This window comes from Ammospiza caudacuta, chromosome 3 (assembly GCF_027887145.1).
Source record: "Ammospiza caudacuta isolate bAmmCau1 chromosome 3, bAmmCau1.pri, whole genome shotgun sequence".
Lineage (NCBI taxonomy): Eukaryota > Metazoa > Chordata > Aves > Passeriformes > Passerellidae > Ammospiza > Ammospiza caudacuta.
Window position 1 is genome coordinate 7,307,616 of NC_080595.1, and position 26,899 is coordinate 7,334,514.

General features: G+C 45.2%; 2 protein-coding genes across 2 annotated transcripts; one reads left to right on the forward strand and one right to left on the reverse strand.

Moving 5' to 3' along the window:
* The first annotated feature begins 992 nt into the window (after positions 1 to 992).
* SDE2 (SDE2 telomere maintenance homolog) lies at positions 993 to 8,049 on the forward strand. Its single transcript, XM_058802112.1, has 7 exons — positions 993 to 1,223; positions 2,349 to 2,466; positions 3,054 to 3,165; positions 3,774 to 3,943; positions 5,252 to 5,363; positions 5,965 to 6,361; positions 7,760 to 8,049. The coding sequence occupies exons 1-7, from the start codon at positions 1,098 to 1,100 to the stop codon at positions 7,976 to 7,978; spliced, it is 1,254 nt and encodes a 417-aa protein (XP_058658095.1). The 5' UTR covers positions 993 to 1,097; the 3' UTR covers positions 7,979 to 8,049.
* Positions 8,050 to 19,846: 11,797 nt separating this feature from the next.
* LOC131556213 (left-right determination factor 2-like) lies at positions 19,847 to 23,615 on the reverse strand. The gene is made up of 4 exons (XM_058802675.1): positions 23,351 to 23,615; positions 22,206 to 22,452; positions 21,232 to 21,471; positions 19,847 to 20,159 (listed from the first exon to the last, which is right to left on the reverse strand). Exons 1-4 carry the CDS (start codon positions 23,613 to 23,615, stop codon positions 19,847 to 19,849), a joined length of 1,065 nt encoding a protein of 354 aa, XP_058658658.1.
* Positions 23,616 to 26,899: the final 3,284 nt, after the last annotated feature.

Here is a 26,899-nt window from a genome sequence, read left to right on the forward strand (position 1 = left end):
GGAGATAAAGTGACAGGGGTGTGACACTATCTCCCCCATGTCTTCATCTTCGACATAACCATCCACACGGAGGATATTTGAAGGCAGGTTGCCTAAGCACCCAGCTTTTCCAGGGGCAGCTCCCAGCGCTGCAGCTTTTTCCTTATGTAATCCTTTGTTGTACTTTTGTTATGGTTTAATAAACCTTTTTAAATTTTCAAAGTGAGCAGTCGTCTCTCACAAGGGGAAAGGGGGTAAAATGCCTCCCCTGACATGCCAGGTGTCCTTCCTTGGATGCAGCCCTGGATGTGTTTGGGTTTCTGGACTGGAAGTACTCCCTGCTGCCTCCTGTGCAGATTTTCACTCACGAGAATCCCCAATTCTTCTCTGAGGGCAGTTCCTGATGAGTTTATCTCCCAGTCTGTCCTCATGTCCGGGATCACCCAGGAGTCACCCGCAGTCTGCAGCACGCACCAAAGTGATTTCAGTGTTGAAATTGTGTTGAAAAGGACCTGTCACTTCAGGCTGCCAAGTTTCATTCCGTGGTCACTTAGGACAAATATTGCAGGTACGAACAGCCTGTGATTTGAGTGTGTTACGTGACCCAGGGGGCACCAGAGTTCCGGGCCTGTTCCCATCCCTGTGCAAAACCGCGTTTGGGAGTAAACAAGGCGAAGGATGCACAGGGACGCGCTGCAAATCCTCGCGTGAAATTTGCAGTGTTATTGCCGGATAATGCCGGACATTGCCGGACAATGCAGGGCTGCCGGTCCCCGCCGCATTTCCCACACTGGCGGCGCTCGGCGGTGACCCCGGCCCGGCCCTGAGGGGGCGCGAGCGCTCCCTCCCCGCTCTCCCTCCGCCGCCGGAGGGAGCTACGGCGCGGCTCCGCCCGTGACGGGCTTGGGAAAGGCTGCACAACCCGCCGGGCTGCACGAATCCCACGGATTAGAACGGCGGGGCTCCTTGGATTGGCCTTGAACCGTTCGCATAAGGAACCGCGAACTGTAAAATGCGATAAAAACGGGCCGGGAGGCGCCGGGCGGGGCTGAGGGGGAGCGGCCGCGGCCGCATCGCCCCGCCCTCGTCCGCGTCACGTGAGCGCCGGGGCCGCAGCGATGGCGGCGCCGGGACCGGACTCGCTGTGGGTGCGGGACCCGCTGGGGCCGCGGGTGCGGCCGCTGCCGCTGCCCCCCGGGGGCGGCTCCGTGCTCTGCCTCCGCCGCCACCGCGCCCGGGAGCTGGTGAGTGCCGGGGCGGCGGGGAGCGGTGTGGGGCCCTCCGGCCTCGGGAGGCGCTGCGCTTCCGGTGCCGGCGGCGCTGCGCAGGCCGCCCGCACCCGCGGAGCCGCGATCCGCACCTGTGCGCGCCTTGCTTTCGGTGCTGTCGCTTCGCTTCGCAGCAGGGTTTGCTGTAAGAGAGCCCTGTAGCCTTTTATCAACGTGTTATATATATGTGCGTGTGTATACATATGTATATATGTATGTGTATGTCTATGTGTATATATATATATGTATATATACATATATATGTGTATATATACCTATACATATATATACACACATATATATGTGTGTATATATATAAATTTATACATATATGTGTGTATATATGTACATATATATACGCACATATATATATGCATATGTATACACACACATATATATACACATATATATACACACATATCTATATATGTGTATGTGTGTGTGTCTATATGTAAACACAGGTGAGCTGACCCTGGCAGGACTCCAGGCACTCTCTCCTTCCTCTTCTCAGCTGGGCAGGAGAGAGAAAAATATATATGTTTCATATATATGTGTGTATATGTATTTATATATATATGTGTGTAATATATATATGTAACAAAAGGGGTCAAAGGTTGAGATAAGGACAGGGAGATCTCTCAACAGTCAGCATCACAGGCAAAACAGACTTGACTTGGGGAAATGGACTTCATTTATTACCAGTCAAAGTCAGGGCAGGATTATGAGAGGTAAAAGAAATCCTAAAAACGCCTTCCCTCCTCCCCTCACTCTTTCTTTCTCTCCCCTTATCTCCTTCCCGCTACTGGCACTGGAGGACAGGGAATGAAGGTTATGGTCAGATCATCACAGGTTGTTTGTGATTTTTTCCCATTGTAGTTTTTCTGCATTCATATTTGCAAGCTGATTTAGACTGTATCCAGTCCTTTGGTAACCAGGAATTAAAACAAGCACTGTTAGAGAGTGTTCATGCTTTTCAGATTGTTTGATTTTATTTTTGCTTCTCTGGAAGGAAGAAAACACAACTGCTTGATCATTTTCTTTGTCAGAATGTTTCATTTTTCTGGCTCAATGATCTGACTCAGTTTTGCTCCTTTTTTTTAGAACATCCCAGAAGAAAGCTTGTATGTGAAGTGCAATGGGCGACTGGTCAGCGATGAAGATGAGTTGCAGAGTGGAGTTGTTTATAGCCTGGAGCCAAGGCTCTGTGCTGGAAAAGGAGGTTTGTTGTTTATTCTGCTTCTTGGTGATTAGATTCTTAGGTTAAAAAACTGCTACTGTGCCATAGTCTGTGCTGATAGCAGGAGTCCTCAGATACTGGCAGACCTCTTGTTGTGTGTATGACTGATACAAAGTCTCTGAACTAAAATCCAAGTGTTTGTGCAAAGCTGAGCATTGACCATGGAAGATGAAGTCCAGATCTTCCTCACATCCCTTTTCAGCTTATCTGTGTTGGTAGAAGTCTGTAGCATGTACCAAAGTGACTTCAGAGTTGAAACTGTGTTGAAAAGGACCTGTCACCTTAGGCTGCCACATTTCATTCAGTGATCACTTAGGACAAACAGTTCAGGTACAAATAGTCTGTGATTTGAGTGTGTTATGTGCCCTAATTGACTTTATCTTCTATTATTTAAAAACATATATATATATATATAAATGCCAAGATCTCAGTAGCGACTTTATATTCTATTATTTAAAAACCATATATATATAAATGCCAAGATCTCAGAATTCAACCTAAGCTGGACTCCTCACATTGACAAGATGTTTCTGTGTAGCTAATTCCTGTTTATTTTTTTCCTCTGGAAGGGTTTGGGTCGATGCTGCGAGCCCTGGGTGCTCAGATTGAGAAGACCACGAACAGAGAGGCGTGTCGGGATCTCAGTGGGAGGAGACTGAGGGATGTCAATCACGAGAAAGCGTAAGGCATTTCCTCAGAGGCTGAAATTGTAAAATAACCTCATCCTGTAGCTCACTGTTAACAAAAGAGATCAAGTGACTGCCTGTTGTAGCAATGAAATGGTGTTTTGAGTACTAAAAAGAGCAGAAGTGAAATCCTGAGTGCAGATGGACTGGAAGCCAGCAGGGCTTTCCTGACTGTAATTCTGTTATTACAAAACCAGATGTGATTTTACTGCAGCCTGAGTCTGAGAGACTGTTCCACACCTCTCGGTGCAGATTCACAATTCCCTGTGTGCAGTTCTCACAGTTCTCTCTGAAGCTGCAAGACCACACTCTTGGGGGATGTGTGAACTTGACTGCTGTTTTTGGTTTTCAAAATAAACCCTGCTCTCCTCTCTGTAGCAGAGTCTCTGGCAGTTTCCTCAATCATTCTGCTGGGTGTTGTTGTCATTTCCCAATGCTTCCCTCAACCCTGCTCTCCTCTCTGTAGCAGAGTCTCTGGCAGTTTCCTCAGTCATTCCCCTGGGTGCTGTCATTTCTCTGGGCGCTGTTCCCTTTTCCCTTTGCCTGCCAGCCTGGCCGGGTGGGCGCGCTCCGCGGTGCTGATGTGGGGCGGTGTCGCCGCAGGATGGCGGAGTGGGTGAAGAAGCAGGCGGAGCGGGAGGCGGAGAAGGAGCAGCGGCGGCTGGAGCGGCTGCAGCGGAAGCTGGCGGAGCCGCGGCACACGTTCACCGACCCCGAGTACGAGCGGCAGTACCGAGAGATGGCCGAGCGCCAGGAGGAGTCGCTGCGCATCGGTACGGAGGCACACTGCACGCCGAGAGCCTCTCTAGCCTCACTCCAGTAGGAAAATTTAAACAAGAATTGGGTTTTTTTCACTTAAATCTTAAATTTCAGCGAAATTTGCTGAAATTTAATTTTTCCTCTTTGTCTGCAGTGTCTGTTAAATTCCACTTGTGAAAAATGCCAATCAGTTGTTTTTAAAATTTTAAAATTTAATAGTAATAAAATGGTTATAAAAATAGTAATACAATTAGAGTAATAAAAATTTGGACAATTTGAATTAGGACACTATGAGACAATAGAAACAAAGAGTTACGGATAGACCGGGTGCCTCTTTCTGGGCAAAGTAAACAAGTAAAAGGACCCACGTTAACAGAGGATTAACCCTTAAAAGCAACAGCCTGTTGCATATTCATACACCTCATACATGATGCATAAATTCCATTCAAACACAGGATTCTGTCTGGTCAGTGTCAGCTCCTTCCTCTGAATCCTGACTGTGTCTTCAGGGCTGAGTGAGGCAGGAAGAAGTTCATTTCTTCTGATAATGGAGCAATAAATTCCCTTTCTCTGAAAGATTTCAGTGTCCTGTGGCTGCTATCTCAGTGCCACTCCTTTCTTTAGAAAAAAAGGTGTCCTACATAGCATAGTTTCTATTTTAACATTATGTTATAACCTAAAACTATATTAACACACTACTTAAGAGCATTAATGCAGCATAACTTTCTAACATAACACGTACAATAATAATTTCAATATTTGCAAAAAGCCAATCATAAAATACGCATTTTTCACACACTGAACTGCATGACATGATACAAGTGATGCTTCACCTTGCTAGCTAGGTCACCTAGCCAGCTTCTGAGTTTAAGATTGAGATTAAGAGCCAGATTCTGTGAAGGTGGTGTTGCTAGTTGAGCTGTAAGAGTTACCCAGTGGAACTATAAAGAGGTTGTACATAAAAGCTAGATATTGGATCCAGCTGCAGAATACCTTGTTTCACTTCCTGGTCTTTATAGTTACTTTGTTTATCCCTATATTGTTCTCTTGCTGTCAGCTAGATAGTGAAACTTGAGGCTGAATGGGATGAAGAACCTGATAGTTCAGTTCAGGAATCCAATTTTAATTGACTTTGTGCCTTACTAAATCCATGTAGGAAAGCTTTTGCTGCTACTCAGTTTATGTTCAATCTTTGAGTCTGTTACCAATAGTGATTCTTTCCACTAGTGTTTTAAATTGCATCTGAAGTGAGAAGACAAGTAGAATTTACACCAGACATTAATTGTGCCCTGATGAAGTTCACTTTCAAATTTGTTTTGAAGGCTTGCAGGTCATTGCCAGCAAAGCAGTGTCATCAGAAAGTGGCAAGAGTCGGAAACGTCCGGGTGAGCCTGGGAAGAGCGAAACAAAATCTGAAAAGAGAAAGTGTCCTTGGTAAGAGTTATACCTTGTTTTTATATTTCAGCCTTAAGCCTTAAAAAGGATGTAAAGGTAGATACATACTAGTAAGCAGAGTCTAGTCTGAGATGTAGTCTTGAAATAAGAAAAGTGAACTGATTAAATCAAAGAACTGAAAGTAAACATTTCTGCATTCCTATAATTCCGTCCCAGGTGGAGCAGACAAACTTCATTTGCAAAAACAGACACTTTTTTCCCCCACCCCTTCTAAATGATTATATTCTACTACTTCCTATTATCCTTTTCTTCATAAATTAATTATAATTTACAATGAACCTAACAAGATTGGTTTTCTCCCCTAGCATCTTTCATCTGATGTAACATGGAAGAGAAGTCAAAGATTCCAGTCATTTCTGTATTGGGAATGCTGTAATACCTGTTTTGGGCATTTGTAGCTCCTTTCAATATTGATAGTTCTTCCATTAACTAAACTAACCTAAATAGCTGCTGGAGTAGCTCCTTATATCTCTCTGAAGATGGTTTTGGAAAGAGAAATGTGGCAATTAAAAAAAAATTATTTAAAAGACAAAAAGTGAAGATAGATGCATGTTAATTTGTAACATATTCCCTGTGCCAGGCCAGGGTTGGATGAGGCCTCGGGCTCAGGCTGTGAGGATGACAATAAGGATGACTCCCCTTGTACATCTGACAGAAGTTGTCCATCAGGCAGCAGTGCTAATGGAAGTGTTGGGAATTCAGATGAGTGTTCAAGCAGCTCTGTGGCTTCAGCAGAGGACAGTCCATCTACCAGTGCAAGTGAGAAACCACTGGAGCAGCCTGAAGGTCCTGGAGGAGATCTGCAAGGAGAGGTGTGCACAGGTGGGCAGGCTGGAATTCTGTCTGAAGAAAACAGCAAAATGACAGAGGCCCCAAAGGAAGACACCCAAGGAAAGAATGGAGTGACTCAAGCTCAGAAAGAAGAGCAAGAAAATGTTCCTGCTAAGGCACAGGAAACAAATCAGTCCCAGAGCACAGTAAGTATGAAGCAGGACAAAATGTGGTGTGTCTTCAGCTGCTTTTAGAGCTGAAGAAGCAAACAAGCTCCAGCAATGTAGCTTTTCCCACTGGATTGATGAAAGCCCAACTGATACTTGGCAGCCAATACTTCTGCTTTATGGGTCCTTGCATAATATTACTGTTACAGATTTGTGGGGATAATGAATCTGGGCTTACTCTAGCAATAAAAAAAAAGTGTAGCTCTTTTTTCAGGCTAGGGAGTTACTGGGATTTTCTGCCTTTTTTCACCTTGGGTGTAAAGTCTGCCACTGGCAACAAATGAACTCTGATGTGTGAAAGTTCATTACTGTTCAGTGGGGAAAAGACCAAGGATGTAATCTGATCAATTAGAACTTTGTCATCTACTGTACTATTAGAGCTGGCAAGTTTTAAACAGGATGTTTACCATTCTTCACTGTTTACCTTTTGCTCAGTATTTGTGAGACTTTCTATTCCTAGAACAGGAAACTCCACCAATGCTGTGGCAGATTGTTATTGCAGGTGGAAATATTTTTATAGTAGTCCTTGATGAATTTTTCCTTTTTTTTTTTTCTTTTTTAGAAGTAGGGTGAGAATAATGAGGTAACCAGTTGGGTTTTTGTATGCTTAGCAGGACAAAGGCTCTGATTTTACTGGCAGGAATTGTTTTTGCCAAGTGCATAAGGGGAGTTCTCTCATTCCCACTGCTGTTATTCTTTGCTCTGGGTACAGACTATAAGAGCAGTATGTGCATTTAAATATTGAACAAAATGGGCTTAGATTTTGGTGTCCTTTATAGTGTGTTAGTAAATTCCAGCATTTGAATTATCCCATCTATTCCATGGTCTTTTGTAGACAAGGCTCTGGATTGAACTAGACTGTCTGCAGGGGTCCTTTTTACTTTCAGTCAATTGGCAAAAATACCAATTTCCTTTGAAGGTGAAATTTTAACCCACATTTTTTTTTACTGGCAGGATGAGATGTGATCTTCACAACTTGTTTTTTTGGGGTTAATCTTACTAAAAAGAGATGCTTCTTAATAAATTTCTTTAATTACAGCATAACTGCATTAGAAATAACTTTTATCCTCCTTCCTGCTCCTGCTGGAGGTGTATTGGTTATATTCTGCATCAGGCTAAAAAGGGGCTGTCAGCTTTGCTGTGCCTCTGGAAGCCAAGGTTAAGCTACTGAACTGCTGGCAAGATTGCAAGCTGATGTTTTTCATTCAGTTTTGAATCTTCTGAGGTCTAAGGGACCCACAAGAGTCAAAAGTGCAGCTCCTGGCCCTGCACAGGACAGCCCCAAGAATCATACCATGTACCTGAAAGCATTGTCCAACTGCTTCTTGAACTCCTGTTTTTCTTGAATGTTTTCCTCAATTGTTTTTCTCTCTTCAGGAGGTAGAACCAATAGACCTGCTGGCCTTCAACTCTGCTGCTGAGCTGGAAGCCCTGGGTTTAGAGAAGCTGAAGATGGGATTGATGTCTTTGGGACTGAAATGTGGAGGCACTTTGAAGGAAAGAGCAGCAAGGCTTTTTTCAGTGAGAGGTCTGTCTAGAGACCAGATCAAGCCATCCTTATTTGCAAAGCCCCCTAAAGGGAAAGCCTCTGGTTAGATTTGGGAATATTTACCTTTTTTTGCATGTGTATTTGATGTCATTAAATAAAAGCTCTTTGTATCCTTTCAGTTGAGTATCCCCAGCTTCTGAACTCACATCCACAAGATTCCCAAGGAGTTTTGGAAAGGATGGGCAGGTGGGAAGGATATCATCATAGACAAAGTGCTTAGGGATCTGTTCCACAGAGTATTGGAAGGAGAAGAAAAACACTGAGGCTCTGCAAATCACATCTCATGGAGGTTGTGGCAGGACAAGTGGACTCTGTGTGGAAAGGAAATGGGTGTGTTTACTGACTGTTTCATTAGGAAACTGGGATGCAGGGTGCTTGGGAGGTCACCTCAGCCTGTTGGAGTTTTGCTGGTGTAAATCCAGAGGGTGGGGATGTTAAATCTGGCAGTCCTTGCCCGGGTGGCAAAGCTTTGATGTCACCAGCTCTGTGAAAGGCAGTGACAATGTGTGGGACAAAAGAGCCTCCAGGTCTTTGAACACACTCACACTCCTTTTTAGTATGGGAAGGGGAGTGTGGGACAAAAAGTGAAGTGGCCACTTTAGTGGTGTGTTTTGGCAGCAACTCTACCCAAGTTATTTCCCCTCAGTGCAGTTCTCTCTTGCTTCAGTTTTACTGATGCAGCCATTTCCAAGCCTACCCCGTGTGTCACACACTTATCTTTAGTGCTGTGGGCTCCTTATGAAACCAAATCAGTTCCCTGATGTGGCTCTAACAAATTTGTGCCAGCACAACAGAAGCAGGGTTACATAAAAACACTGGTTAGGACCAACTGCATCCTCAGTGGTGCCAGAATTAAAAGACATGCCCTACATCTATTTTAGAGGGCAACAGCTGTACCTTGAACCAGCTCCACACTTTGGCAATTTTATTTTGGAATTGTTTAGCTCCTGCTGAGTTAAAAAAGGAACAGGCATTTGCTCTAGGATCTTCCCACATGGAGGATTAGCCTAGAGCATTATTGTGTCTGGAGAGCCAGAGGGGTGCTCACTGGCAATTCAGGACTTTGACATGCTCAAAGGGCATCCTTTTGAAAACAGCTGGGTAACAACAGGACTTGGTCTGATCCTTCAACAGAAGAGAAACAAGTAGGTGAAGTGCTTGAAGCTTTTTAAGAATTTAGACAAGAACAGAAAAGTCAACAGTTGGGGAAAAAAATACAAACTGAACCAGTTCCAGTGTTATTATATGGGCACTTTCTGTAGGAGAGAAAGGCTTCAGAACAGATGTGGTCTTTCCAGTCCAGGGCCAGAGGATAATGCAGTTTGCAGCCTGTGTCTCTTTTCCTGAGTATTTATGTAGCTTGAGATTTCAAAGATGCTTCTGGTTGTAAATGCACCAAAACTGTGAATATCTTCCCAGAGAAAAGGTTCATTCTCCTGTGGAACCAGTTCCCCAAAAAGCAAGCGGTGTGAGTTAGAGAAGTCACACTTCTGAAGTGTCATTTTAAATGCATTTATTTCAAGCACCTAAGCACTGCCTTGTGTTTCACTGGCATTGCAGTTACTGCCTGAAAATAGTCATGAGTGAAAACACTGGCACAAGCCTGAGGGAGGGCTTTTCCTCACTTCACAGGGATCCATCTCTTCCCTGGAAAGAAAGATGAGTACACCTAATACACAAAACAGCAGGGAACAGGACAGGTCATAGAGGGAAGGAATTGCTGGAGGTTTAGAAATATCACCACAGCAGACACAGTAACAGCTGCCAAAAGGTTCCATTCCATGGTCCTCACCTGCACAGTGCTAACAAGTTCCTCAAAGGCTACTCAGTGATGTTGTTAGTGTTTAGAAACACATAATCACAGAATGATTATATGCAGGTGCTTTTATTGAAGAGCTCTGGGTGTCAGGGGTGCACAGACCCAAACTTGACCCAACATGGTTTCGAGCCAAACAGGTTTTATATTCTATAATTATATTGTAATTATTAATATAATATAACACATATCAGTTATATAATTAATTAATATAATTAACATATATTAATTCTTAAACTTACATTGTTCTATTGTATACATTGGTTTCATCCAAACATGGATTTCTCGTGATCCCCCTCAAGCCCCTAACATAATTTCTCATGATTCTTTAAACAATTATATCTAATCACATCTGACAATTATATCACTTATCATATACTTGACTATACAGGTGCAGTTTCACATGGTCCAGCAAATATGCATGCTTGTGTGAAAAATGCGTATTTTATGATTGGCTTTTTGCAAATATTAAAATGAATATTATATGTGTTATGTTAGAAAGTTATGCTGTATTAGTTTTCTTAAGTAGTTTGTTAAAGTGTGTTAGAGTTTCTCATTATTCTTTAAACAATAATTATATGTAATCACATCTAACAATTATTTATCATATACTGACAACACAGGCAGTTTCACATGACCTAGCAAACACAAGACCTAACATTTTCCCAGGGCATACTAAGCCTAACTTTCTCTCTAACTCCCCGAATTTTCCATGATTTTAAAACCTTTTACTATCAATGTGAACACGCCTTTTACTGGAGGCGCTGGAATTGTTTCCATCGGTTTGCCAGCACTGCAGCTTCTGCCCGGGCTCCTCAAAGGGCACCCGGTGATGTGAACCCTCCTTTTGCTGGAGCTGCTGGAATTGTTTCCATCGCTTTGCCGGCGCTGCAGATTCTGCTCTGGCTGCTGTAGGTGGCACTGGGCTGACACGGAGGATGGGTCCGAGCCCAGCAGCGCTGCCAAAGCCTCGTCCCTCCTCACAGGGCACTGAGCTGGGTCCTGCAGTGCTGCTGAGTGTCGCAGACATTTCTCCACAGAAATCCTTTCTTTCAGATTTCTGTGTCTTCTAGAAAGCACAAGCCTCAGAAGATAAGGTAAACAATTGTTATCAGCTGCTGTGGAATGCAATAAGATTCACCTTGATTAGCTCATTTTCTATGTTTATAATTAAGAGCCAATCACCAGTGCAAGCCAAAGAACTGAATCCTTAGCCACAGCTTTGTTGTAGATTCTTTTCTATCTATTCTTAGCTTAACTAGCAGCTCTACAAAACTCTCTCTATATTCTATTTAGTATAGTCATAATGTATTATATCATATATTAATAAATTCAGCCTTCTGATTCAAGAAACAAGATTCACCGTCTCTCTATCACCAGCCGCACCCACTCAGGTCGCTGTAATAGCTGAGGAGCAGGGACGTGGGTCACACCTTTGTGAAAAACGCCAATCACTTGGTTTTAAAATTTTGAAAGTTTAATAGTAATAAAATGGTTATAAAAATAGTAATGTAATTAGAGGAATAAAAATTTGGACAACTAGGATAAGGACAATACCAGACAATAGAAACAAAGTGTTACGGACAGTCCGGGTACCTCTTTCTGGGCAAAATAAGCCTGAAAAAAGGATCCAAGTTTAACAGGGGATTAACCCTTAAAAGCAATAGCCTGTTGCATAGATGAGTACACCTCATCCATGATGAATAAATTCCATTCAAACACAGGATTCTGTCTGGGCAGTGTCAGCTTCTTCCTCTGAATCCTGACAGCATCTTCAAGCCTAAGCAAGGTGGGAAGAAGTTTGTTTCTTCTGATAATGGAGCAATAAATTCTCTTTCTCTGAAAGATTGAGGTGTCCTGTGGCTGCTATCTCAGTGCCAGTCCTCTCTTTTAGAAAAGTATCCTACATAGCATAGTTTCTATTTTAACATTTTGCTGTAACCTAAAACTGTATTTAACACACTACTTAAGAAAATTAACACAGCATAACTTTCTAACACAACACATATAATATTCATTTTAATATTTGCGAAAAGCCAATCATAAAATACACATTTTTCACACTTTTACACCATCCTGCCTGCTCCTGAAACAGCCACAATCAATCCCTCTGATCCCCCTGCAGCTCATTCTTGTCCAACATTTTGCTTTCTGGACAATGTTGGCATTTGAAAGGTTGGTTTGTAGCGGCGTATTCTCAGGAAGGTGCTGTTTTTAAATCCTAAACCTTTCTCCAAGACATCTATCTGGAGATGGTAATGCCTGCACCCCTGTTAGCACCGCCACCTCGGCTGGTTTGGGTTTTGTTATAGCAGAGCACTTGGGGTGGCTTTGCAGATTAACGCGCCTAATGACACGTGAAGGGAGGGAGGTGACAGCTCTGAGCTCACCCGGCTGCAGAGGAGGGGCTGGACAGCACTACAGCTTCCCAGCTCTGCTAAAGGCTGGGCTAAGCCAGGGAAGTTAGTCTGGGTTTAGAGCCAGCAGCTGTGCATGCTTGTGGGAAAAATGCGTATTTTATGATTGGCTTTTCACAAATATTAAAATGAATATTATGTGTGTTGTGTTAGAAAGTTGTGCTGTGTTAATTTTCTCAGGTAGTGTGTTAAATACAGGTTAGGTTATAACATAATGTTAAAATAGAAACTATGTATGTGACACTTTTTTAAGAAAGGAATGGGGTACTTGCACCAGATAGCAGCCCCAGGACACCTAAATCTTTCAGAGAAAAAAAATTTATTGCTCCATTATCAGAAGAAATGAACTTCTTCCCACCTCGCTCAGCCCTGAAGACACAGTCAGGATTCAGAGGAAGAAGCTGACACTGACCAGACAGAATCCTGTGTTTGAATGGAATTTATGTATCATGGATGAGGTGTATGAATGTGCAACAGGCTGTTGCTTTTAAGGGTTAATCCTCTGTTAAGGTGGGTCCTTTTTCAGGCTTATTTTGCCCAGAAAGCGGTACCCGGACTGTCCATAACTCTTTGTTTCTATTGTCTCATATTGTCTTAATTCAAATTGTCCAAATTATTATTCCTCTAATTATATTGCTGTTTTTATAACCATTTTATTACTATTAAATGTTAACATTTTAAAACCAAGTGATTGGCATTTTTCACACTTGGGAAGTGTCCCGGGGGCCTGAACGCAGGAGCTGCCTGGCCTGCTTCTCTAACCTGGCACAGGGAATCAGGAATTTGCACAAAACTTGCAGGGCAGAAAGGAGCAAGGAGCTCTTGAAAGACCTGTCTGGGCTCTGTGGAGAGAAGAGAAGTGTTTATAAGGAGCCAGCCAGCTTGTGAAAGATCTGCTGGGAGCATTGCACACCTCAGAGAGAACACAAACAGTGAGTGAATCACCATCCCTGTGGGCCATGGTTTGGTGGTGGGCTTGGCAGTGTTGGGTTAATGGACTCCATGATCCTGGAGGTTTTTTCCAACCTAAACAGTTCTCTGAGGTCTGGTGGCTATGGATGGCACATCATGGCCAGTGTGATGCTGTACCCAGCATCCAGCAACCTCCTGGCATCTCCCAAGGGTGCCAGGGCTAATGATCCCTGGGCTGGAAGCTGGAAGTCACCTGGGAAGTAATGATCATGAACTGATTGCATTCATTTTCAGCAAAACAGAAAACAGACCTTCAAAAGGGATACAGACTTCCAAAGAGGCAGATTTTTTTAATAACTAAAATCAGAGGGGAAAATGTAAACTGAAAACCCATAAATAAACTTCAGGATAAGCTTTAAAACAAAAGTAATAAATAGCTTGTACAAAGACCCCAAACAAACAAACAAACAAACAAAAAACCCACTCTTTTCAGCAATTATCAAAAATAGAATACTGAGATCTGTGGATTGCTTACATGACATTCCAGTGCCCAGCATCTCCAGATAACCTGCTATCTCCTGCCAAGGTTAAAACCTCTTTTTTGGCCATTCTCACCTGCTGGTGGTACCACAGGAAACCAAGGCACCCCAGCAGCTCCGGAGTGCCTGAGCATGTGCACAGGCCAGAGGCAGCAGTCCTTATGAAATCTTTATTCTCTTTTATTCTGAAATGTGCTGCTTGTTCACGCTGCCCTCCTACACCTGCTCCATGAGCGGATGGAGGAGCCCAAATCCTCTAAAAACTTCAAAGCCCTGCAGAATCTCTGTCACCCTCCCTGCCACTCCCACCACCTCCCCAGCCCTGTTTGCCCTGGGTTCCCCTTTCCCAGACCCAGCTGCTGCCAGCCCAGGCCAGAGGAGCTCCCTGGTTATCACCTTGGCTGGGATGTGGATTGGGCGTCCCTTTGGCTTACACAGGCAATTAGGAGGCTGCCCTGAAAGGCAAAGTGTCAGACACCCTTGGTAGGAGTCTGTGAAGTGCAAAAGGGAAAAAAAACAAGAGAGGGAGAGGAAATAAGGCCTCGCCAGCTGGGAAAAGCTGCAACTTCTCACAGATTTCGAAAGGAAAGGGGAAAGCAGGTTTGATTTAAATGAAACCATGGAAAGATCACACAGGGCAATGTAGTCCAGCCAGCAGTGGCATTTAATGTGGCTTGAAACGTTTGTTCTCTCTCCTAGAATGGAGATAATGGGTAGAGATAAGGGAGAGGGAAAGTGCTGCTGGCATGGCCAAGCCTCTCTCTAAAGGAAAGCTTTCCTGAGACTGACAGGAGCAGCTCCAGCCCCCAAGTCCACCTCCATCAGCCACTGCAGGCCCTTAAGGGCACCCTGTGAGCACTCTGCCAGCCAGAGCAGGCACTCTTGATAAGCTCATGTTTCTGATAAGACTGAGCTGCCACACGAACACTCACACATGAACCTAACCTGGAGTGGGGCTAACAGGGCTCTTGGAGTCCTCCAGGTGAAGAGCACACACCTCCTGCTCCCTGAGCAGCACCTGGGTGCTCTGTGCTTTCAGTAGTGCAGGAGTGTGAAAAATGCCTATTTTATGATTGGCTTTTCACAAATATTGAAATGAATATTATATGTGTTAGAAAGTTATGCTGTGTTAATTTTCTTAAGTAGTGTGTTAAATATAGTTTTAGGTTATAACAAAATGTTGAAATAGAAACTATGCTATGTAGGATACTTTTTTAAAGAGAGGAATGAGGTACTGCCACTGAGATAGCAGCCCCAGGACACCTCAGTCTTTCAGAGAAAGAGAATTTATTGCTCCATTATCAGAAGAAACGAACTTCTTCCTGCCTCGCTCAGCCCTGAAGATGCCGTCAGGATTCAGAGGAAGAAGCTGACAGAAGAAGCTGCCCAGACAGAATCCTGTGTTTGAATGGAATTTATGTATCATGGATGAGGTGTATGAATATGCAACAGGCTGTTGCTTTTAAGGGTTAATCCTCTGTTAATGTGGGTCCTTTTTCGGGCTTATGTTGCCCAGAAAGAGGTACCCAGACTGTCCATAACTCTTTGTTTTTATTGTGTCATGTTGTCCTAATCCTAATTTTTAAATCCAAATTTTAAATCCAAATTTTTATTACTCTAATTGTATTACTATTTTTATAACAATTTTATTACTAATTAACATGTAAAATTTTAAAAACAAGTGATTGGCGTTTTTCACAAGGAGGATGCCTGATGGTTTAACACTAACTTTGCCTTAAACAACCTTTCCATTTTTTAAAAATAATTTCTGGCTATATGGGGTTCATTACTCCCCTGCACTGCTCTTCCTTTTTGTTGCATTACAGCACAGCATCAATGGCAGTGCTGAGCACGCTGCTGCCAGGGATGTGAGATGTTCTGCCTGCCCTCAGAGACTGTGCTGCTGCTCAGACAGAAAGCAGAGCATGACAGCTTGGCAGCCTCCGTGTGCATTACAAGTTGTACCCGTGCAAGCAGCACACAGAAGGTGCCACAGCAAATGCAGCCTGCATTGGGGATGACAGGCTGGGAGACAATCACCTGCAGCACGGGCTGATGTCTGAAAAATTCCCAGGTGTGGCAGTATTTCATCCACAGCCTTCTAGCCAGGAGGTTGCAGTGTAGAAGTTTCTGGAGCCTTCTCCACATCAGCCCAGCCTCCAAGCCTGCAACATTGTCATGGCAAAGCCATCTGCAGTTTAGAGGAGTAGTGTTGCTAAAAATAGGCTAGGAACTGTTGTAAAATAGTTGCTAGATTGTTAAGCATGTACTGTTAGTTTGGTTATTATATTGTAAAAGGGGTTAAAAGAGTAGTTGTAAGAAATACGGTACTCAAGGTACCATAGCGCCTTAAACCTTCATGCAAATGAAGGATCCAAAAAGAAACCAAATCCAATCCAAAGGGACAAAAACAGGATAAAAGGGGCTTCTGACCCACTGAATTCTGCAGCTCCATTGGGACATCACTGCTGAGCAGCCCCAGCGCTGCAGCATCCTCGATGGGAGCGCTCCTGCTTGGCCCTCGGCCCCCTTGCTTCAGGCCTTTCTTTTTCTTATCATAAATGCTTAAATCACTTTAGTACCAGGAGCCTGCTCTCGTTTTCCTCAGTGTCCTGTCTCCCCAAAAGTGGGGAGCTTCAATCCCAGTGTAAGTTCTAAACCAGCCCCAGCAGAGATGCTGTGACATCCGTGCAGCTGCCCCAGCGGTAAATCCAAGTGTCCATGCAGGCAGCAGGGCAGGCAGGGCATTATCTCTCACAGACTTGCACCCTGCAATACCTACAGCTCTCCCTGTTAAAAACGAGAGCAGGCTCCCAGTACTAAAGTGATTTCAGCTTTTATTATAAGGAATAAAGGCCTAAAGCAAGGGGGCTGAGGGCCAAGCAGGAGCGCTCCCATCCAGGATGCTACAGTGCCAGCGCTCGGGCTCCTTTTCAGTCCCCAATGTCCCAGATGGAGCGGCACAATTCAGTGGGTCAGATGCCCCTTTTTATCCTATTTTTTGTCCCTTTGGATTGGTTTCTTTTTGGATCCTTCCTTTGTATGAAGGTTTAGGGCGCTTGATTGGCCCACTACAGTTCTGTGCAGGCTGGCTCGTTTCGCTCGGGGGTGCTGCACTTTACTGAGGTGTGTTATGGTACGTTGAGTACCCTATTTCTTATAACTACCCTTTTAGCCCCTTTTACAAAATAATAACTGTGAAAAATGCCAATCACTTGTTCTTGAAATTTTAAAAGTTTAATAGTAATAAAATTGTTATAAAAATAGTAATATAATTAGAGGAATAAAAATTTGGACAATTAGGATCAGGACAATATGAGACAACAGAAACAAAGAGTGGACATCCGAGTGCCTTTTTCAGGGCAAAATAAGCCTGAAAAAGGACCCACGTTAACAGAGGATTAACCCTTAAAAGCCATAGCCTGTTGCATATTCATACACCTCATCCATGAATCATAAACTCCATTCAAACACAGGATTCTGTCTGGTCAGTGTCAACTTCTTCCTCTGAATCCTGACTGTGTCTTCAGGGCTGAGCGAGGCAGGAAGAAATCAATAATGGAGCAATAAATTCTCTTTCTCTGTAAGATTTAGGTGTCCTGTGGCTGCTATCTCAGTGAGAGTCCTTTCTTTAAAAAAAGTATCTTACATAGCATAGTTTCTATTTTAACATTTTGTTATGACCTAAAACTATATTTAACACAATACCTAAGAAAATTAGTACAGCATAACTTTCTAACACAACACATATAATATTCATTTGAATATTTGCAAAAAGTCAATCATACAATATAACTTTTTCACAATAACGAAACTAACAGTACATACTTAACGATCTAGCAACTATTTTACATCAGTTTCTAACCTATTTTTAACACTCCCTACAACAACACCAGGTCTCTTTGGCCACCACCTCCCCCTCCCCTCCCCTCCCTCCAGGTGTCACAGACACGCTCACAGACTCACCGCTCTCTTCTGAGTCCCTCCTGTCCTCAGGACACCCAGCCAAGGCAGCCAGACTCAAAGCAAGGGATCAGCACAGGGACACAGCTCAGGATCCTGGTGGAGGGAGAAGCCTCGTCCATGCCGCAGCTCCTGGGATGCTCTGCTCCCCATTTCCCCCAACAGCCTGCCCAAACTGCACTGCACGGGATTTCCCCTGGGATGGAGGATGAATGATGGCTGAAGTGCAAGTGCTGGAGGTTGGAGGGAAACCAGGGTTAATGCTCTTCTTTCTCAGGCAGCAACCAGCTCAAATACTTCGTATCCCAGCTCAAACACTTTGTTCCCCAGGCTCGATGTGTGGCTGGATCACCGGCTCTGCTCCTCCTGGTGATGGCTGAGCTCCTGCCCTTCAGGCTACGCCCTGCCCCAGCTGGGTGGAGAGGACCTGGGGCGGAATGCCGATGCCATTGGGTAGATACTTAGTCATGAGAAGGGAATGCCAGAGATCGTCCTGGCTCTTGCAGTTCTGACTCCAGTGTCTCATGGTGCTGTAGCCCAGCACTGGTGAATGGTGAGTCTGTGCTTTTGCCTTTTCCCCTCCCCTTAAAGCTCTTTTGCCGCAGGTATTTACACAAGTGAGAGGTGCCAGCCTACCCATGAGGGGATGGCAGAGATGCCTGGGTGAGCTCAGAGCTGGAGTCCTGCAGAGCAGCAGGAACACTCACATTTCCTGATGGATAGCACACAGCCACTGCAGAGTCAAACAGGTCCCTCTTTCCCCCTCATCCGTGGTCACTCTGTCTAGCCAGACTAACACATTTCAGAGGCCTTGCACCAGCAGCAGGTTCAACCACAGCCTCAGGGACCACATCCCACCATCCCACAGATCGTCAGCAGCAAATGCTGCATCCCCAGAGCCACCTCAATGGGTTATGAACCGAGGAGAGGAGTCTGACACAAAGGTGGGAATAATGAGCACAGGTGACACCGTGGCCAGCAGCTCAGAGCAGTCCATAAAGGGATTAAACCACATGATCACAGCGTTTCTCCAGGGTACGTCCAACAGGAAGGGTCAGGGTTAAAATGCTCCTGATGGGCAGGAAGGGGATGGGAGCAGCTCATCCCTTCCTGCGCTGCAGCTGCAGCTGAGCCCTGCAGGTTCACGAGGAGAGCATCACCTCCTGCTGGCAGAAAAGATTCTGGGTTTTCTCTTTAGGAAAGTGTTGCCTTACACCCCGCAGCAGCTCAGGGTGAAACACTGGCAGTGTAGGCCCTGCTCTGCCTTGCCGATTCAGCCCAGCCCCTGGGGAGCAGATAAAATCACACAGGTAGCTGAGAAGAGCTGTTCCTGTGTGCATGTTTGTAGGAGCTGGGCACTGCATACTCACAGAAACATGATAGTCCTTTCCCCCTCCATTTTAGATCTAAGAATAAATATAAGCACACACATGGTGACTTTAATACTTGTATTTTATTGCTTCCTTGATTTTGAAAGCACACACAACTTGAAAAATATCCCTAAATTGAAATAACTGTAATACAGAATCAGAAAAACAAACTGTTACTCACACAAGCAAGTCCTAATGTTCCTGTTGATTCCAGGACTCTAAATTCTGCCTAAAACTATGTGAAGCCCGTGGTGCAGGGACCAAAAAATATAAGCCTTTGAGTTTAAGATAATATTTTATGTACATGTTGATATGTATATGTACATGTAATACATATGCACATAAATATGCTCCTTTGAGCTCTAGGCAATATTTTGTGTACATATATATATATGTAAGTAATCAATATGTAGCTATTCAGTATGTAGACAATACACACATTTATTCATACACTCTGTCCATGTGTGCATGTGTGTGTACAGTTTATATACATGTAAGTGCTTCTGCTCACTAAAAACACAGCTTGGGCAGACAAGGACCAAACCCAGCAGCCTAAGAATGAGCCCACGAATTTGTTCTTCACCTGGTGATGGTGAAGGAATGGAATCTTGTTCTTTTGCCTGGAGCTGTTTGCATTACTCCAGGGTGGGGGCTGAAATAAATTCAGTGAAGTTTAGCTGGCACCAAGGAGGCCCCGAGAAGCACAAGGCTCCTAAGGTACCCCTCACATATGAGAAATGCATGCTCCTCTGAGCTCATCTACACTGGCACCAGGGCCCCAGTGCAGGCAGAACCCCCCAGGACCTTCATCTCTGGCTCGGGGCTGGGGTGGCTCTTGGCGGGGCTGCAAGAGGAATGGATGGGGAATGGATGACACCCTTGGCCACCCCATCACCCGTCACACCAGCGCTACACCGTCTGCGACACAGCTGCACCTCTCCACGATCATGTTGGGCAGCTCGGCCGCCTCAACCTCGGTGTGGTTGCCCCTCCTGACGAGGTAGATGATGGGCAGCGCCGAGCTGGCGGCCGCGGCGCAGGAGCGCTGCCCGGAGTGGCGCGGCGGCTGCAGGCAGGGCCCGGAGCAGCGGAACGCCTGGAACCCCGCCGGCTCCAGCACCCAGGGCACGTCCCGCAGGCTGATGTAGTGCTGCTGCCGGCAGCAGGTGGATTTCCCCAGCAACGCCTCCTCCCTGCAGTCCCCGGAGCTCCTGGATGCCAAAAAAGAAACAGGAATGGGTGCTGCAACTGGGAACTGGGGAATGGGAGAAATCATCCTTGCTGCTGATAGCACAGGTGGGCTCTGCCTCATCCCTGCAGTCCCCAGGGATCCTGAGTATCAAGAGAGAAACAGGAATGGGTGCTGCAACTGGAAACTGAAGAATGGGAGAAATCATCCTTGCTGCTGATAGCATAGGTGGGCCTGAGACATGCAACCTGCTCAGGGCTTGCTTGGGTAGTCAGACAGCAGATATAGGATGAGGAGAGGTGAGATTCAGCAGCAGCTTTCTAACTTCTCCATTCACAGCTGGTGGACACTGCTGATGGTAAGACCTTCCTACCCTCTCCCCCCCCAGTAATTTGGGGTTTGCCCTCTCCCCCGCCCCAATAATTCAAGGACAAAATTACACCAGAGGCAGTGTGAAAAATGCATGCATTTTATGATTGGCTTTTCGCAAATATTAAAATGAATATTATATGTGTTGTGTTAGAAAGTAATGCTGTATTAATTCTCTGAAGTAGTGTGTTAAATGTAGTTTTAGGTTATAACAAAATGTTAAAATAGAAACTGTGCTATGTAGGATATTTTTTTTTAAAGGAAGGACTCGCAGTGAGATAGCAGCCACAGGACACCTAAACCTTACAGAGAAAGAGAATTTATTGCTCTATTATCAGAAGAAACCAACTTCTTTCCACCTCAAAGGTGCTGTTAGGATTCAGAGGAAGAAGTTGATGATAACCAGACAGAATCTTGTGTTTGAATGGAATTTATGCATCATGGATGAAGTATATGAATATGCAACAGGCTGTTGCTTTTAAGGGTTAATCCTCTGTTAACGTGGGTCCTTTTTCAGGCTTATTTTGCCCAGAAAGAGGCACCCGGACTGTCCATAACTCTTTGTATTTATTGTCTTACATTGTCCTAATTCAATTTGTCCAAATTGTTATTACTCTAATTATATTACTATTTTTTATAACCATTTTACTACTATTAAACTTTTTAAAAGAAACGATTGGCGTTTTTTCACAGGCAGTGCATGCAGATTTAGGTTTCCTACATACCCGTAGTCGTCCAAGTCGAGGGTGTAGAGCTCCAGGTAGGGCTTGCCCAGGGCTTTGTCCCCGGGGTGCTGCGAGGTGAAGCGCACGGCTCTGGCCATTTCCGAGGCGTGGCTGCCCGGCCTCTCCCCCTCGATCCGCACCTCCAGCAGCATCGGCCCCCGCCCCTCGCTCCGCAGCCAGTAATGCACGGCCTGGGTCACATCAAAGCTCTTCCAGCCCGACTCACGGATAGGAACCAGCCTGCACGACAAGGGCTTGGCGTTAGAAAAGCCCATCAGATAAATCCCGGGCTCGCAGCGCAAGATAGTTTACATCCTGTGGATTGGCACATGCCTTGAGTACATGATCATTTTTGCTCTGGGCAAGCACCCACAGCAGTTAATTGCCACCTCAAAAAGACAAATGCAGATCTAACAGACACTGAAGGGTCAGAAAAAACCCTCTCTACATGCTCATACAAAAAACTATGGTGGTGCAGGGTCATGCGCAGCCTCAATATTGGCGACAATGCTTGGTGAACACCAGGCTCCCACCTGCTCCTGTCTGAGCTGCACCAGGGCCATAAGTTTCCAGTTCAGTCTAGTTCTGCCTTGATGCAAAACTTCCACAGAGCTCACCACTACAGAATCAGATTATTTTTGCATCATTTACTTGTTTAAACCAGCTAATAAAATGGCCAGGGGAAAGAAGACCAGCAGCCAGTAACCCAGTTGAATAAGTGACACAGAATTGAACCAAGTGGGGGATTTCAGAGAGGAAGATGCAATAGTACATGATATCATTTCATAGAATCATCATATATTGCCATCTCAGCATGATACCTGCTCTTAAAAGCTCATTGTGGGTTCAGAGGCCATATAACACAGTTGTACAGATGCTAACCCCATCAGACTGAGCTGAGGAACACCCACACGATGCCCACAGCACCCCAGAGGACCCAAACTCTGTAACTCCAGCAGAGGCCCCTTTCTCACCTGGAATCTATCAGGGAGGTGCTGTTGGTGCCATCGTGCTGCTGCTGCACCCAGTACACGCTGACTCTGGCGTTGGAGACGGGCCTGTGGGACTGCCTGGCAGGCAGCTTTGCCCTGTCCACAGGCTTCTTGAAGAGTTTCAGTTCAGCCATGGTCACTTCGCTGTTTTTGGGTATTCTGCCTTCCATGTCGAACACCAGCCTCTGGCGTGTGGTTGTGTCAGAGTAGAGGACTTCCCCTGTCATACCTGTGCAGTTGGGGACAAAAAGGATGGCCTGTCACTGCCACCCTGCTGGGAAAAGCTGGCACGTTTCATGCACAATTATCATCACAACACACTCCTTCCATGCTCACAGTGGCAGAGACAGCCACTAAACACACCTTTTCTAATGCATGCTTGAATCAATGTCTTGCAAATGCCCTAATTATTCTCCCATGTCTGAGCCTCTGCAGCCTGGAAGAACCAAGTCCCTGGCATAATATGACTCCAAATTGAGCAGACCCCAAAAAGCATGCACCTCTGTGCCAGTGCTGGGCATGAAAGCAGGAAACTGCACCACTTGGAATGAAAAAGTATTTTCATTTGCTGCCCAGGGTGCTGTGTATGTCCTTTGAAAGCACAATAAGCTCTAAGTGCCCTTGTACAGCTACTATTGTATCTGTATGGCTATTTTCCCCCCTTTTTCTGGAGGTAATTTTCAAGTAATTTTTCCTGTTTAAAAAAAAAAAAAAAACTAAACAAAAAAGAGACGAGTAGGAGTGAAACATTCTCCAAGAGGTGTAATTCCCATTAGAGAACTTGCTGTAGATTTCACCCAAAACCTTGGCTTGCACTTTTTTATTGCCCCCACCTGCCCAGCCTGTTCCCAGGGTACCAAGTCTTCTGTCAAGCTCCAGCAGCATCCTGTCCTTTGGAAGGACTGCGGGACTCCCTCTCCAGGTGCAAAGGGTGATTTGTTAGTCTTTAGGATGCTGTTGCACGCTCCTCCTCTGCCCAGCTGAGCTCTGGAGCCAAATCCGACCCTCATTCCCCTTTCCCCTCGGGGTTTTGCCTCTGCCCATGCTGCTGCCAGCCGGGAGAGCCCTGGCAGATTCCCCTGGCGGCAGCAGGATGCTTGGGATGTTCCCAGCGGCAGAAACCTTACCTGTGTGCCCCGGGATGCCCCTGAGGATGCCAGCCAGGCTGGGCAGGGCTCGGCGCTTCACCCTCTGCCGCTTCAGCATGGACATGTACTTGTTCTTGACGTGCTCTGGGATAACCACATCCACCAAGTCTCTCGAAGGGAGTTTAGGCACCTCGGACAGCCCCAGCTGCTTCAGCACCGCCTCCTTGAAGCGTTCCTGGGTAAAGGCTCGGGCGGTGGGGACGAGGCAGAGCACGCAGAGCATCCAGGCACACCTCAGGTCCATCCTCCTCGGTCAGAGAAGCGGCTCCCGGCCCGGCAGAGGTGAAGGGGGGATCTCCCCGGGGCTGCTCTCGGCAGAGATGTGCTGGCAGCCTGCCCGAGCTGGGTGGAGGTCCCCGGCGCTGGGGTTTTATAGCCAGCCTCGTCCCACTGGCACAACAAATTTCACAAGTGGGGACGAAGCAAAGGACTTGAAAGGGTCACTCCCCTGTTGGTAGACACATGCCAGTTTAACACCTTCATCCACTGCAAAGTTAATACAGGAGGGTTTACGGGGCTCCTAGATTCCATCACGGGGAAGAAATTTCTTTTTTCTCTTTTAATTCTCTGTAAATATTTGTCCAGAAGCCCCCTGAGCAATGAATGTCCCCTGCTCAGCCCTGAAGGGAGGAAGCGCAACTGCAGAATACATTGCTTTGTGTGCCACACCATATGATTCCTCAAGGCAGCATCAATCTTTGCTGCAGAGAACTTGCCAATAACGATCAGGAGAAGCTTTAGCTGTAGCTGGAAGTCCATTTTTATGGCAAGCATTGAAAAATCATTTTAATCTTTGGGGTGGGGGGCTAAGGTTCCACTTTGATCTCTGAATATTTGTATCAAGTGTACGAATCAGGGCAGTGAGTCACAGCACTTGAATGATTTATGGGATTTTGTGATGCTCCTGAATCACAGAAGGTGGAAGATGTACGGGTGTGACATGGTAGAAAAACTCCCCATCACTCTTTCTGGATTCCTGGGGGTTTCATAATACTCATGCCTAGAAGAAGAGGGTTTATGTAAAGGCAAATCACCTCTCAGTGAACATGAGAAACCACTGCACTATTCCCCAGCATGGATGAAGAATATCAGTATTTTGAATGCTGTTAACAGCCACAACAGAGCACTGGCTCTGGAGAGTGAAGCTGATCTGAAGGCTGGGGTGAGAAGGTTGGATGTTTACCTTGTAACATTTAAACTGGAAACTTACACCTTTTTCTTCCCCAGCATTTGCTGGCATAAGGTGTGGAATCTATTTTTGGCACCAATCCCAGGAGAATTGAATTGAAGGAATAAAATGTGATTGATGAAAGCATGAAGGAGCATGGCACCTGGGGCAGACTCTCATCCTCTCCAGCAGCCACATACCTGAGCCTACAGACAAATATCTTCAGCATCAAAGGCCTTTTGGGTTTTATTTGCCTCTGTAAATGATTTTAAATTGGCCCAGTTTCACCCAGTGCCCAGGCTGAATGGTGTGCCCTGAGGATACTCTGGCTGGAGGATGGATGTAATGAACTTGTACAAAATCACCCCTTTGTGGCTCATCCCTCATTAAAACAAGTGTCAGCTGAGGGAGGCAGCCTGGTTTGTACTCGGGGGAAGGCAATAAAGCCGTCTGAAAGAGCCCCACTCAACACTTCTGTTACTGCTCACTTTGTCTTTACAACCTTTTAAGAAACTTGTCTTCTTAAGCATGATAAAGCCCCTGTTAGATGTTAAAAGGGCACCTTATTTAGCTAAATTGAGTTTTAAGAGGAAAATGGAACAGACTACAAAGTAATAGCCTGTGCATGGCCCAAGGCAGTGCATTCTTTAATCCTGCACTTTGTGTAGCATCTTTCTCCAGAGATAAATTTTAGACATGCGTTTGTGTATTACTTCAAAATACATCCATTCCCAAGACACAAACAGCAGTGAAAAATATCCACTTCATTTGTCAGCTTCGAGTTCAGCTCATGTCAAACACTCCTGTGAATAAAAGGGAAGGTTTTTTCCTGAAATCTTTGTGACTTCCCTCATCCCTCTAGGAAAGCTCCATACACCCAGCTCTTCCCTCAGGACTGTCTCTCCAGCCAAATGTATTCCTAGAGGCTGGGGCAAAAGAGCTGGTCACACAATGGGCTGTGTCAGAGGCTTGGAAACCACCTGAGCAATGTTCAGATGTCTGACAAAGCTTTCTGCACGTGGGCACTCAAAATGTTGGCCGGCTCAGTTCCAACAGGGAATTTGTTAGGTTTATATGGTCACCTGGATAAAACTGCAGTCCAAGGATTTGTAATGGTCTTTCTCTTATGTCAGAAGACACAATCCTATAATTATTTATCCATCCAATTAGTCTTTGCCCCAGAGAGTGTTCCTACTCTGCAGTGAGTGTTCTTCAAAAGACCATGACAACATGAAATGAAAATGTCTGATTGCTCCAGCAGCACCCAGCTTTCCTGTATCCGAATGTGATTTCTCCTGTGGCTGATGCCAAATCCACCAGGACTCTCCACTGTCCAATGTGTATTGGGAGGTGATTTATGGGCTTCACACCCAAAATAAAATTATTGACCAAACACACTTGAAGCTCAGCTAAGAAGAAAACAGAGGATGTATATTGGAGGCTTTTCACAGGAGAGTGATTATCTGGTCCAGTTGGAGGATTTGCCATTCCCCCTTTGTCGTGCAAACAAGAAAAAGTCAGGAATTTTATAATAGCTCTTTCTGTGTAATGTGTATTAGAACCTGCATGGCACTTTTGAAATGTCAAACAGAGGATTCAAAGAGGCTGCAAGGGGTGAAGTATGAGCAACTCCCAGTTCTAATAAAACCCAGTACTTAGTGGAGAGAGGATCTCTATATTTAAGCTTTTAATTTTGTTACAAGCACTTCTGTAAGACATTTGCTGGGCATATCCGTGCAATGACTTTTGGTAAATAAGTCCAGTGGGATCAAAGAGAAAGTGTGAAAGGCATGCCCTAATTATGTAGCTATTATCCAGGGACACAAGAATGTTTGAAATGTATTTGCAGTATTGAGGGTCTGAATATTAAACTGCTGCAGATTTCAAATGCCATGGACATAACCCTTTTGTATTAGAGCTGGCCCCACATTAAAACAGCCCTTGCTTGAGTGATGTGAAAAGCAACTTCTGTGGGCCAGTACAACTCCCTGGAATTGCTCCCTGTGACCTCAGCTTGCTCTGCAAGTGTCTGGCATGGAAAAGTTTCCAGAAGGTAAGGCCTGATAACACAAGACGTCTGGGTGTCTCTCAGGGCCAGACTGCAAATTACTGTTTTCAGCAGAGCCACTCAATGCAGTTGTGTTGATCTTTCTGATGGCTGGGATTTTTTGCAAAGACTTGGCCTTGTTAATTTTTGTGCCAAAAGGCTTTGTGGTCAATCAGGGATCACCTGACTTACTTGCCTCTCCTGCATTCCCTTCCTCCTTCCAGTGGGTGCAAAGCCATAAAAGGGACTTTGGATCTGTGCTGTGAGCTCTGGCTAACCTGACTCTGGGAAATAGAACTTCCTGTCCCATGTC